Source organism: Crotalus tigris, unplaced genomic scaffold, assembly GCF_016545835.1.
Source record: "Crotalus tigris isolate CLP2741 ecotype Arizona unplaced genomic scaffold, ASM1654583v1 scf7180000017987.690289119674:8195010, whole genome shotgun sequence".
NCBI classification, from domain to species: Eukaryota; Metazoa; Chordata; class Lepidosauria; order Squamata; family Viperidae; genus Crotalus; species Crotalus tigris.
This window is the reverse complement of record NW_024096758.1, coordinates 3,979,149-3,993,578: the sequence shown is the minus strand read 5'-3', so window position 1 is coordinate 3,993,578 and position 14,430 is coordinate 3,979,149. Positions and strand designations below refer to the sequence as shown.

The 14,430-nt window shown below is 38.9% G+C and overlaps 1 protein-coding gene across 5 annotated transcripts in view; it reads right to left on the bottom strand.

The window, feature by feature from the left end:
* Nucleotides 1–372: 372 nt before the first annotated feature.
* EFR3B (EFR3 homolog B) overlaps nucleotides 373–14,430 on the bottom strand; it is a 114,270-nt gene continuing 100,212 nt past the window's right edge. For all 5 annotated transcript variants that reach the window (XM_039346019.1, XM_039346020.1, XM_039346018.1 and 2 more), the window contains exons 15-23: nucleotides 14,067–14,225; nucleotides 10,489–10,620; nucleotides 8,930–8,997; nucleotides 8,444–8,571; nucleotides 6,111–6,202; nucleotides 3,968–4,016; nucleotides 3,579–3,685; nucleotides 1,533–1,582; nucleotides 373–860 (exon numbers count right to left, since the gene is read on the bottom strand). In XM_039346019.1, coding sequence (XP_039201953.1) covers nucleotides 755–860; nucleotides 1,533–1,582; nucleotides 3,579–3,685; nucleotides 3,968–4,016; nucleotides 6,111–6,202; nucleotides 8,444–8,571; nucleotides 8,930–8,997; nucleotides 10,489–10,620; nucleotides 14,067–14,225 — 891 coding nt within the window. In that variant the 3' untranslated portion in view covers nucleotides 373–754. The remainder of the gene's footprint in view (nucleotides 861–1,532; nucleotides 1,583–3,578; nucleotides 3,686–3,967; nucleotides 4,017–6,110; nucleotides 6,203–8,443; nucleotides 8,572–8,929; nucleotides 8,998–10,488; nucleotides 10,621–14,066; nucleotides 14,226–14,430) is intronic.

The window sequence follows — 14,430 nt, the reverse complement described above, 5'->3', positions numbered from 1 at the left end:
AGGAGCAGCATGTCTATTATCATCTTGGTTTATTTAAATCTCTCCCTCACCTTACTAAAAATCCTTCCTGCCATTATGAGGTTTGACATACAGGTTAATGAAGAAAGAGCATTAAATACTCTTAATAGTGCGAAAACAATATACCTGAAAGCCTACCTATGTGGCATGGCCTTGTACCATCATGTTCTCCAAAAGATTAAGTACACACCCTGGCACCAAAAAGTGCCCTTCCTTTCATTAGAACATTTGAAATGAAGAGTAAAATTTCAGTTATGAGAAGGGAGTGGAGAGGAGGGGAGACAAGAGGAAGAAAATCCAAGGGAATTACTCTGAATAAGGAACCACACACATAACATAAATGAGACAAACCCACAGAGAATAAATTCATTTTATGTAATGGATTATCAACATTCGCTTTTACCAGAGAGAGATTCAATTCTTCAACACTATTAAAACACCTTCTAGAAAAGGGAAGCAAAACAATTTGCCACCTTTTCCCACAGTCTATAAAAGGCTCTGGGGATGCACTTTGTGGCTTTTATCATGACTGAACACGGGTTGATCACGAAGAAGGAAGAGAAACCAAGTGAGTGGACTCTAAGGGAGGTGTCCAACCCTCTTGCTTAAAAGGGATGTTGAATGGCTGCTCCCTAACCCCAGGAGCTCCCTGTAGCTCACAAAGGCGCCATGATAGCATTCAGCATGGTTCTGGAGGATTTGTTGCTCAGCTTCGTCTTGGCATGCAGTCTGGCTCTCAGTAGACACACAGATCCGGGAACTTCATCTCATACACTGGGATGGAATGGTTCTGAGGCTGGCCATAAGCAGCTGTGATGGTTCCAGAAGGACTGGGAGGGGGTCTGCAATGGAAGGGGACAGGAAGACAGGAAAACAAGCATGTAAGGACAGGAAGATATAAGACATCTAAGAGAAAATGAAAATAGCAACTATCTCAAAAACTAAACTACAGAATGAGATGGGAAACTTTGTTCCACCAACTGGGAAGGAAGAGCAAGAAGCAAGCGCAATACATCATTATTTGAGGAACTAGGAAAGCTTTCCTACCTCCCCATCCCATATAGATTATGAATCATACTAACATATTGGTAAAGGGAAAAGTCTGAAAAGTTGGCTTCTTGGGGCTGTGATCTCTACAATGATAAACCTTTGGGCATCTTAATGCTTTTTGCAGAAGCTCGAGTATTTGGTGGAACCCATTGCTACTAGAGGCTACAAACAGCCAATAAATAAATAAATAAATAAATAAATAAATAAATAAATACAAACTAGAGATTTTCCTTGAACCACCTAGCTGCTGTAGGATCCTGTAAAAGGCAAGTGTTCCTTAGGAAGAAGCCAATTGGTTTAACAGAATTCCTACAGAGGATCTAAAGCACCCTTGCTTACTTCAGATTGATTCAGGTCCTTTATTGCCAATCTTGCTGTTTTGATCAACCACTATAATTGCTATTTCTGCTAGCAATCTGCTGCCTGGATATCCCTAAGGAGAAAGTTATGTCACCTTCCCTTACCGTATTGTGATCTCAAAAATCTGGTTGAGCTTGCTCTGTAGTAGAGTTGCCTGCAATAAGAATATCATATTGATTTTAAGTACCACAAGTAGAAAGTCACCTTGTAATGAACACAAAGGGATTTTTCATAAAAGTTTGCACCAAATTGTATTTATTTTTTATGGCACTATAACAAAATCCTTTAAATTAAATTTACTACAATTCCTCCTCCCCAACCTAGAGTGGATCCCCTTTCATGGGTAGCTCTGCAATTCCAGTGGTACTAGCGATATCTTATTTCAGAGTAAGTAGAAGCACTTTGGAAAAATCTTTTATTTTATTCATCGTAGGCATTTTAATTTGGGGGATGATGGTGATTTAATTTATGACACCAGAATAACAATCCATTGTTATGATCAACATTTAGACAATTAAAAAGGTTGAAAATTAAACTATACTCATAAACCTTCCAGTTTGAAAATGGAATCCTGAGAACTGCAATTCAAACTGCCTGAGCTGAGCACTTCAGACCCCATGAAGAAGAAAATGTCTATTTAACCAACATCTTGATCTTAAAACTAATTTGATGAATAGAGGAAGTTGCTTACACCAAACCAGACTCTTAATGGCTTTGGGTAAGAATCTATCTAGAAAGGCAGCAGCTCTTTTGGGTGCCAGACAGCAAGACATTTTTCTCCCCTTTGTTCTCTCAACACAGGCCCACAGACAACCTTTACGGCACCATCTACTTTGTACCTCCTCACCTCCTCAAAATGATGTGTGGTTCTTGATCATTATAAAGTCCTCCCCACACACCCCTATTTGCTCTAGAGAGAAATGCTGCATTGCCAGGGTCTGCAGTTTAATTGCTCTGTATATTCAGTGCAAATGAGAAAACACTGAACTATGGGACTCCCCCATTCTGACAATGGTTTTTGACAAATTGCCTCTTGTTATGACTTCATTTTTTTTTACTTCTTTTGTCTCCCTACAAAGTCTTTGTTATGGACAAGATCTAGCACACTTATCAACAATGCAGTTGACTTGATCAGAAGCTGGAATTTGCTCAGCACCTATTGGCCAATTCACATTGCTCTGAGCACACACACAAACATATCACTTGGCACTACCCTCCATATATATGTGGGCCTGAGTTGTAGGAGTGACTAGATATCTGATTTTGCAGGTTACTGCTGTGTTCTGAAGCACTTGTCATATCTTACACAAGCTCCTTCAAAACTAGAGCATTTTAGTGCTCTTTAAAAGAACTCTAGAAATGTGTTTCAAAACAGAAGCAAAATTCAGTAACCTGGGGATTTCACCAGTTGCTTTCCTTAATTTGTCCAGGATTAGAATTTACAGAAAGCATCACGTTGTCTTTATTGCTGTGGAAGATTAGGGTACAAATATGGAGGAAACAAATTTTATGCAGACATCTTTTCTACCTGCTCAAATATTTGAACAGATACTTGGGACTGTGTGTGCCCAAAACAGATGTCATACAGCATGAGATTATCCTTGGACAGTATCAGAATAAAGGGAAAAAAAAATCTCTTTTAATAATATTGTAGAATGCTGATGCAAAATTGCTTCATTTCAAGCTGTCTCTTCCATACATCCTATATTGTCTGCATAGATTGTCTGTGCTGACCTAGCACAAAAAACACCACTTCCATTCTGGAACACCTAAAACTATTTCAGCTTGTCTTATCAGTGGACTGCAATAGGACAGAGGTGACATCATAACTGAGGAAACATGATGATGGTTCACTTTGGCTATTCTACAACCTGTAAAACATTGTTACTGATCTGTATGAGCAAGCAAAATAAAAAATAATCTTATTCAGCTTTTATCAAGCTGAATCAATACATAAAGAAGCATCAAGAATAAATTACAATACAAATAAAATATATTTCTCTTCTATTGCCATATGGTATTCAATCTATCCTACTTATTTCAAGACATGCTATTCTCTGTATGAAGACTGTTCCTCAGTATATACCAAGGGAAACATTATAGGCAAGCAGAGCAGGAGAGAGGGGACACAATAGGAAGAAGATACTTACTCGGGCCCCACAATGAGCTGCAATTTCTTCAAAGGGAGCTTTCTGGAATTTTTCAACCACCTGCCGCCGCCTTTCCCTCTCTTGTTCCTCTACAGCAATACTGTCAACTAACAAGAAAGCAAAAGAAATTAATGACTGGGGAGGAGTAGGATTAAAATCCTGCCCATTTAAACTTGAGTTCAGCTCCCTGGTTTAGGATGAAAGCAGTTTGTCTTAATTTTCAGTTGTTTTAATTGCTGTGCTATTATTCTGGGATGCATATATAGAATAGGAAAAGGGTGGAGGGAGATAATTAGATCAGAGATTTTCAAAGCTCCCTTTCCCCCAGTCAATCTAGTTTTAGCTGAAATAGTACTGCAGGCCAATTGTATTGCCATGAAAAGACTTACCAATTGCTTTCTTGAGGGTTTCATACGTGATCTCTTCAGCTGGTGCTCTCTTTGGGGGATTGATGGGAAGAAGAACACAAACAATGATAGAGAAAGAGTATGTTAGAAACTAGGCGTATTAAAATCTGACAAGAGGTTTAGAAAGACATCCAACTTTAAAGGAATATTAGTCATAAAGAAACTTTATTTAATAGAAGAAAAATTGAACTACCTCATCAAATGAATAATCTGTATAATGTACTATCCTAAGAATATAAATAAATGTTAAATCCCCTTTTCTATATTCTTGTCTGTTTTGCACCCCTCTAGCTAAACCTCTTTTCCAAACAATTCTGCCACATGCCCAAAACATTCCTCCTTGCTGCATGCCAAACTTCCAGGTGGCCCAAGGTATTAGAATCCATGCTTCATACATTTGGTTAGGATTTGGTAAGCAGTCCATTATTTTCTTTTCTTAAATACTACTATGGAATTTGTTTACTTAATGAAAAGCATTTGTTTTAAAAGGTTAATTCTCATCCTTCTATGAACTGTCTTGTAGCTAAGAACATACAAGTATGACAGATTCAGAACAAAAACAGATGGATAAGCACAATATCAACAATCTGAGAGTTCACTAGTCTTGTTTTTACATGCCAGAATAAAAAACATTTGGCATTTCATAAATGCTTACCCGAAGTAGTCTGCTGACCAATTTGAAAGAAGAAAAAAATCACTGAGAGTTATCTTGAATTAAAAGTTTTTATCCTTGACCTACCATAAAATCAGAAGCTATGTGGCAGCACCTCTATGCATCTGATGAAGTGAGATGCAACTCATAAAAGCTTATGTCTTTTATTAAAATCTGTGAGTCAGAAAAGGTGTTGCCAGACTCCTGATTTATTGCTACTATAAATACAGATTTTCACTTAGATTAACTTTCCATCAAATCACAGATTGAAAAAGCCATTTAGACCATTCAGCCCAATTTGTTATCTGTGCAAGAATCCTAATTAAAGCATCCACAACAGGATATTCAGTCTCTATATGAACACATTCAGCAAACTGGTGTGTTCACCATTTCTTTGGAGAACTGATTGATGAATTCCTTCTACTACCAGTCCCCCCCCCCAATATTCAACTGTAATCTATCACCTTGATGACCCATGACTGCTGTGCCAAATCTGCTATGAATCATATTGTGAAGTATGTGGATGACATGGCAGTGGTGGGTCTTATTTGGGATGATAATGAAGATTCTTATAGGGAGGAGGTGAAGGCTTTGGTAGACTGGTGCAATAAAAATAACGGAGCTTTGAATGTTAATAAAACAAAGGAGATCATTGTTGATTTTAGAAAGAGCCAGCATACTCCACTTTGTATCAAGGCTGCAGCTGTGGAGATGGTCAATAGTATTAAGTACCTGGGGGTACAGACAACTAACAATCTGACTTGGTCTCTTCATATGTTATCTTTAGTGAAGCATACAAACCAGCGTTTGCATTTGTTGCATTGGATGAGGAGAGCACATCTCTCTTTCTGCCCTGGCCACTTTTTACAGAACCATGATTGAGAGTGTTTTAACAAACTGTATCACTGTTTGGTTTGGTAGTAGCAGTGCCTCAGATAGAAGGTCCATACAGAGAGTGATAAGGACAGTTGAGACGATTATAGGAAGCCCACTTCCTGTTATTCAGGATACTAGTTATAAGCGCTATGTGCTTAAATCTCGAAGCACTGTTAGAGACAATTTATTAACACCATCAATGTTCCTTTGGTACCTGGAATGCAATTCATACTGCCTTAAAAATTTGAACTTGGAAATCTAATTCAACATAACCAATAAAGAAACATATGGGATGAAGTAAACCCTTTTCTAACCAAGTTGCTGTTACAGATTATGTTTTAAAGCTTTCCATTTCTTATTGCCTGGGCAAGTGAATTCAATAAACCAGTACATAATGTCTACTTAGGTCCTTAAAAAAGTGCTCCATGATAGATACAAAATAAAATAGCATCTCAAAAAATATTAGCAATGTTGTGAAGAGTTCAGAATAAAGTAAAAAGGACCTCACAAGACTGGTAACAGATTCCCAACCATCCATTTCTCATTCAATTTATCCTTGCTGAGCCTAACCAAAAATATACATTGAGAATAGCATACCTCTTCTTTCTCAGGGCTATTTCTGGATTCCACTTCAACTTGTAGAGAGATGGTCTCTCCAATACTCCTCCTCTTAGACAGTCTGTCTTCATCTAAAAGGGAAAGGGAGATAAAATCATTTTCTTTCCCAGCTGGAAAGGTTATGTTTCTAGCATTTTGTAGGGAATTATAAAGCAAGAGGAATTATTTGGCCCTGGTTTCCTCAAATTGTACTGTGACAGTGATTGATAAATAAACACATGCTGCCTTAGAGAAGCTGGATTTCTACAATATTCTAAACTCTTAATATGAGTTAACAAAACATAATTGAACATTTATATACAAAAGCATAAATCATATTATGACTCAACGTGACAGCCTATTTCAAGATAGTAAGGTACTGAGTTCCCATAATAGGTTGAATCACTAACCAACCTGATTTTTGCTTAGTTTGGCATGTTGTGTGAATCCTATCAATGAGTTGAGTACTGGTTCACCCTAGTCCAGCTTCCTTTATCTGCTGTCTTTGAGATTGTTGGCTACAGTTACGGCCAAAATAATTATAGTTATAAGGTTATTACTTAAATTGTGGAGCATGCATTTCCAAGACAATGAGAGCTTGCTTTGATTTCCTAGCCCTTTTGCTTGTAATCCTTTAATTCAAAAATACTGTGAGCATGTTATTTGTACCATTGAGACACTGAGAGGACTGTTTTACGCAGAACAATGAGGAAGTTTATAAGCATAGAACACTCCTGAAAGATAGGCCAACTTGTGACAATGAAAGGTGCCACCAATAATACATTTTAAAGCCTAGGCATGTGCTTTGTTTTAGGAATTAGTTATAATTACAAAATCTTCAATTTTCCTTGAAGTTTTTAAAGTATACCTTGCTTTCAGAATGGCTTATCTTTAGGCAAAATTACAAATCACTGAGGATATTTTCCCCAAATCTGAACCAATGTTTATATAAGAATAAGTGTGACTATGCAAAGAACCATGAACATTGCTTCTAAACCAGTAGTGCTAGAGGCACAATGACTTTCCAATCTTTGCCTATTCTCAGAGCTGTGCCCCTCCCAGTAAGACAAATACCACACTATGAAGCAACAGCACACAGTTCTTGAGATTGATAGACCATACAACTTTGTTTCACTTTTTTCTGTTTGGGTGAGAGACCCAGAAAGTTTAGAAAACTATAAGAGGAAAATTGCAAATGTTCAGTAAAACATGGATAAGAAAGAATGCAATGGATACCCTGTAAATGTAAGAGTTAAAAATAAAGTGATGTTGCTGTGCAACTCAAACCCTGCACAACAAATAACACTGGATGAAACAAAATGAGCACATTGCATAATTTATCCAAAATTGATGGTCTGCTTAAGTTATTTCTGCTTTTGCTACTCCCGAAGTGCTTTATTACATATAGAAAGAGTAGAGTTTGTTCCTGTTAACTGCAGTGTTTCAAGTAGGCTGCATAATTGAATTCTGTTCCTTCAAAAAGCATTTTCTGGAATGTTGTTCAGCTAAGTCTTAAGCAGGAAAAGACAATCTTCATTTTATTGTACTAGCTAAAAAGCCTCTCATCCTCTCTTCAGTTCTTCGGTAAATGCAAGGAATTGAATTCAGCTCACCAATTTTCCATCAGAAAGCCATGGTTGATAGAGAGAGTGGGCTGTGTAAGTACAGACTAGTCTAGAAGTCTAGAAAACTAGAATCTCTCCAAGATCCATTTCAGCTCTGTTATTCTGTATTATTCTTGAAGAACCAGAGTTACAAAGAACAATCTTGTGTTTTCTGTGCTTCTCACAATTGGGGGTGAGGGTGGAAAGAGTGGGTGGAAACCCACTCCCTGGGTTTCTCCTTTGCAGGTTACCACAGGGCAACTCTTTCTCACTTTTTATTCAATATCTACATGGAATGGATGGGTGAAATGATATGCCAGTTTGAGATTTGATTAATTATATCTGCCAATGTTAGGTTGGCCAAAAGAGGCTGTTGAGATTCTATTTGAGTGTCTGGAACTACATGGGTCTGGCTGGGAAGGAACTGTCTCTGACTCAATCCTATCAAGACCAAGTAGCTGAAGATGCTAGGGCACCTAGATTTAGAGATGGCAGAAGGCTATTCCTTCAGCAAGTACATTAAAACCAAGAGGGATAAATGAAACACAATGCTGCTGTATTTGAATCCAAAGCCCAGCTGTATGAAGCATAAAGACAACAATGAAGAATCAACCATCATCAATTTGACTTTTTGGAATACTTTTAAGTCATAACACAACAGAAATTTGCTCTGAAAAGTAATGATAAAATTCTTCAGTAGAGAAAATATATGACCCATTGCCCTCATACCTGTCAACTGAGGGATGTAAGGTGTGCTGAGTCTATCTGAATTGTAGCCACTCCCTCCCAGCACTTCACTGATCTTGCTTTGCCGGAAGAGGATTTCGGGGCCAAGGTGATCCAGGTTCCGTGACAGCCTTTGGGTCAAACAAGAGAAACAATAAATGACTGTCCCAATGACTCCCCAAGTACCCATATCACTCAGCAAACGGTCTCCAGGGAAGGAAGGATAAATGTGGAAAACAGAGCTGAAAGCAAATGATGGAATAATTAAGTCGGTTGAAAAGCCCACTTGTTCCAAGCATTATGTAAACTAAGATTTCTCAATCTTATCGATTTTAAGATGTGCAGAGCAACTCTCAGAATTCCCCCAGCCAGCAATTCAATTCTGAAGTTGAAGCCCATAGATCTTAAAATTGCTAAGGTTGAAAAGTACTGATCTAAGTTACAAAGGGATATAATCAATGTATTTTAAGCTAACAATGGCTCTCATACCTGGGTTTCTCTACGAAGACACCTTCAGGGAGCAAGTAGGGAGCCTCCTTTTTCCTCATCTCTATAACCTGGAGAGAAGAAAAATACAAGACTTTTTTACCAATTTGGTGTGCTCAGTTCCCACTACTGTGTTTCCCCAAAAATAAGACTGGATCGTTTTTTTTTTTTTTTTTTGCCTCCAAAAGAGGCACCAGGTCTTCTTTTGAGGGATGTCTTACTCACCTCCAGCACTGACAGCCCGACGCAGTAGGTCCACTTCTTCTGGAGCCGAAGGAGCAGCTTCATTCCGCAGCTGCATTCTGGCCTGCATTTTGCAGTCAGGCCTTTCGAAAAGGTCTATGCAGCCAAGAACCGAGCTATGGATTCAATCCATAGCTCGATTCTCGGATGCAGAGGCCTTCTGGAAAGGCCTGTAATTGTGAAATGTAGGCCTGACTGCAGAAGATGCCTCAGAAGAAGTGGGCCAGTAAGGAGAGGCCTGACTACAAGGTAAATGGGTGTGAGGCATGTGGGGCAGTTCCCACCCCCACCCTATCTTGATTTTTAGGTGTGTGCCTGGCCCCAAAACTTGGGCTTATTTTTGGGGTAGAGCTTATATTAGGCCCAGTCACCAAAATCAAGCTAGGGCTTATTTTCGGGGTAGGCCTTACTTTCGGGGAAACATGGTATAACAAATATCAGATTTTAGTATTATCTTTGGATGCTCTGCCTGGCAGCTCTAATATGCTCCCCTTCTCTGGGTTTCTCAGAGATATGGCCATAGTAAGTATGAGCAAGTATTGCGACATGACCACCAGGTACAATTGCTTGTGACTTTATCAACACTAGTCTAATGTATGTCTAAATATTACTGGATGCCATCATTGGTCCAGTGCAGGACTAAGAGATGCACAGAATGTATTAGAGTTAAGAAAGCACTGCTATTCAGGAATCTCCTGATTAGTACTACTGGGTAGCAAATTGAGTTTTCAGTATATTAAATCTGGGAGCCTGGTGACAATTTCCAATATGCAGTTGTTAATAGAGGCACTTATACACACAGTTCTTAATTACATCTTGCTGAAAGTTGATAAAGTTGGTGCTTCAGAATCACTTCCTTCCATATGACATAGGCAGTGATGGAATGGCAGGAAACCACTTAGTGTGATCATTCTGCATCATATATTGAGAGGCAGCAAGAAGAGAGACAGAGGAGAGACAGCCACACTTTTCAGGAAATGTCCAGCAAGGCTTTGGGTGGATGGGTTTAGTCCAGAAATGTCTGATAGATGTGAGTACTTTGAGGCTGTAGGTAGTTCACCTAGCATAGCTGGGGATCACAAAAGGGAAAGTCCTGCTTGTGAGTTCCTTAAAAATCCCACTGGTTTTTACAGGATATGAAATGCTGAGACTTCATATTCTTATGACAGGTTTCCCCAACCCTGTGTACTCCAAATATTTTGGACCGCAGCTCCTAGAAATCTGAACCAATCTTTTTGGACCAGTCTGAATGAGGTTTCCTGGTAGGAAAAAAAAACAGATAAAGAAAATATAAGCAAAGGTAAAGCCAAGTGGCAGACCTCATGAATATGCTGGCAAAAGGCAGGCACAGTGGTCAATTGGCTGATTAGGTTCAGGTAGGCTGCTCCAAGGGCATACAGGGCACAGCGGCTGTACAATGGCAGGTTATCCTCATTCACCTGGGCCAGTTCCTGCAAAGAGGACAGACAGCATTGTAGTGAAAGAACAAGCAAGCTCCCCCAACCCCCATGTAACAACAACAACAACAACAACAACAACAACAATAAAGTTGGAATGGACCTTGGAAGTCTTCTAGTCCAACCCCCTGCTCAGGCAGGAAACCCTATACCATTTCAGACAAATGGTTGTCCAGTCTTTTCTTAAGAACTTCCAGTGTTGGAGCATTCACAACTTCTGGAGTAAATTGTAGACAGCCAGACATGTCTGAGTTTCAGTTTACCTGCACTCATCTTGGATATAGAATCTGTATCGGCATCAGAGCCTGAAGGTATATAAAGCCAATAATCCAAATCCCATCAGAGAGAAAGAAAAAAAAAACTTTTTTTAAAAACCAAGGCAGTAGTTGGGAATGGCCTCAGAATTAACTGGCCTAAATCTGGGAGGATTCAAGAAGAACTGAGGAAAATATGTTTCAGGAAAAATGCTATCTTTGAAAGGATGGGTAAAAATTAGATAGAAATGCTGCATGTTTACTTTTAATATGATGTGCATGATTAAATTTAATTTTGATTCTACTTATTACTAGGATTGATCTCTTTTAGTATCAATTTTTTTATTAGTTTATCAGAAAAAGATTTTTTTGCCTTTATGGTCAAAGAATTTGAAAGAATATAGTGAATTTTGCTAATATAAATGATGATAGCCTATAAAGATTAATAAGTGCAAACAGAAATATTTACTATTTTCCACAGCAAGAAAAAAAGAGATGGTCAAATTGATTGCTTTATTTAAAGAAAAGAACATATTTAATTTTATTTTCATTTGGAAATCACTTCTGGATTTTGTGCTTATGATGGGATTGATCTCTCTTTCAAAGCAAAGGGGCTGGGTTTCCCTTTTGGGGAAGATAGGGCTAGGAGTGGTGCTATAAAATCTATTTCCTTTTTATTACAGATAGTCCTCATTTAGCGACTGCTTCATTTAGCAACTGCTCATAGTTATGATGGTGATGAAAAAGTAACTTTGTGACCAGTCGTCGCATTTATGACCTTCGTACATCTGTAAAGCAAAGGAAAGCTGAAGTAAGGTTATAAGTCCAATCATGGTTTCAAGTAGTGACTGCTTCACTTAATGATACTGCCGGTCACTTGTGGTCACAAAACAAGGAGTACCTGTAATATATCATTTGGTTCTTTTACTTTCCAGTAAGGCACAAGGACTATGGGTCTCTAGCTCACACACGAGGCCTAGGGGGAGGACACCAGGAATAGTTATCTTCTAGTAGACAAGTGATGACAACACTAAGGAGCTAGGATGTGTAGACCTGGAAGAGAGAGGCAGTTGAGGCCCTTTCCTCCTACAAAATTTAGCTCTGTGGGTACAATTATTATTGAACCTGAGCATGCATTAGATTAGTTCCTTTATCAACTTTATTTTAACAGATCAAAACTGTCCCAACTACTCTAATTTATTAACAATATTTTTCTTTTGAAATTAATATGCTTTATCTTTGTGGTTTGAATTAAACTATATTGTTAGAATTCAAGAGCATTTTACAGTAATTGGCAGGAATTGTCTAATAGCTCCAACTCTTTACATAAAGTACATGCAAGAAACTCTTGCAAATTGCTTCTTCAAGGAATCTAATGAATCCAAGAAGGGCTGGAATAAAAAAAAAACATACATACTTGACCTCTTCCCACATTGCATGCTTGTGATCTGTTTCTTTTTAAGTTTTTCTTACTTTTAAAAAACAGAAGCCAGCCAGAGTCATTTGGATTCAGGCACCTTCTAAAATGTATTAAATTGCATTAAATAAATACTTTTATAACCAGATGGAGTCTAAATACATGTGAAGAAGAGCAAATATGGGTGTGTGGCATATGGAAGAGGGACATATTTATTTATTTAAAAGATTTACATAGCAGCCCATCTTCTAACCAATTCTGGATGGCTCTCAAATCAAAAGCTAAAGCAACATATTAAAACTATAAAACTAAACATACTGAAACAGTAAAAACAACATAAACCTGGCGCCCAGTCAAACTTCTAATTTCTAGTCATCTAATCCTTATCCCAGAGTTTAGGGGAAAAGCCAGGTCTTCAAAGCCCAATGGAAGACTAGGAGGGTAGAACTTCAGTGGACAGATGTTCCATAGGGCAGAGGCTGCCACAGAAAAGGCACACTTCTGAACTCCCATCAGATGGCAATATTTAGGGGAAGGGCCCAGGAATGTGCCCACCCTATCTGGCCTGGTAGAGAAAGGTGGTCCTGCAGATAACCTGGCCTTGTGTTATAGTCTATTGCCATGTGATATGCTTTAACTAGCAGCTTGAGTTGCATGTGAGAAGAAAGTGGAAGCCAGTGCAGCTTGCACAAAGCGTTACTTGGGCAAACCTAGGGTTCCCCATTACTGTGTCTGCTGCTTTATGCTGGAACTGTTGAAGTTGTAAGATGGTCTTCAAGGGTAGCCCCATACAGAGTGCATTGCAATAATCCAAATGGGAAGTGACGAAGGCACAAGTGACAATGAGCAAGGCCTTCTGGTCCAGGAAAGGATGCAAGTGATGCACCAGATGTATCTGTGCAAAAAGTTCCATAGCCATGGCTGCTGCCTGCTCTATTTCTATTCACTTGTCATTCTGCCATATCAGTTGACTCCTGTGCCAAAGATACCATATGCAAAAGGAGGCAGTGGGTGTTTGTAATACAGATCTGCAGGTATGTTGAAGAGGGCTGTGTATCACTTTGGATTCAAAGGCAAAAAAGAAAATCCCAAGAAAAGGCACATTTATTTAATGAATTGCAGAGATAATATATTTGTGTCTCCATGACCTCTAAGGCACATTTCACTTTTAGATCCAATAGGCTAAAAAGTATAGTAGTTAACAAATCATAAAAGAGGGGTTCACCAGCTTTTGCCCTCCAGATGTGTAAGGCTAAAATCAGGACATGAATTGCAGTTGAATGCATCTGGCAGGGGAAACTGATTTCGAAAGGATTAGAATATTTAGAATTCATTTATGTCAATTTCTCCAGGAACATACCTTAAAGATGTTGAGGCAAAACCTATATCAGAGTTATCAAGACTTCTTTTCTTTGCTTGGATTTGTTGCAGCACATCAACACAAGTCCACAACACCTGCTGCATTTTTGCAATCACTACAATTTGTCTGAAGCAGGAGGGGTAGATGTGCACATTTGCTTAATTAGTCTTAAGTCTGGGCAGGAACAAATTGTAAAAGAAATATAAATTGTTTCACTGATCTCAGTGTCACTGTCAGCATTTGAAAAATTCTGGGGCAGCATTTTAAGGCTATTGCTAGTGAAAAGACAGGTTTATAAGTCACCTTCCATATCTAAGTTTAGTAGATGTGATCTTGTCTTCCTTGAAGGTTCCTTTCTGTCCTTCCTACTAGGGACTTGGACTTGGAAGATTCTTCAGTCTGCACATACCTGTATGGCCAGAACCAACCGGATGAGGTCCACTACCACCTCTTCATTGGCCAGTTCAATACTGATGAGTGCCAGCAGACTGTAGAGAGCCTCATAGTGAGTACGCCCATTGTCTTCCTTGCAAGTGAAATACATGTGTCGATACAGCTGCTGGGAGTGCTGTGAACAAATATAACAATAGCTCTTTAATTTAATTGAGGTATTGAAAGCAATGCTTCCACACTACTTTAGCATGATCAAGAGCACGGGTGTCAAACTCGCCGTGTCATGTGATGCGTTGTGACGTATCGTGACTTTTTTTGCATTGCTAGAGCTGGGGTGGGCGCGGCCTCCGCATGATGCAACCGGCCCACAGGCCGGCAGT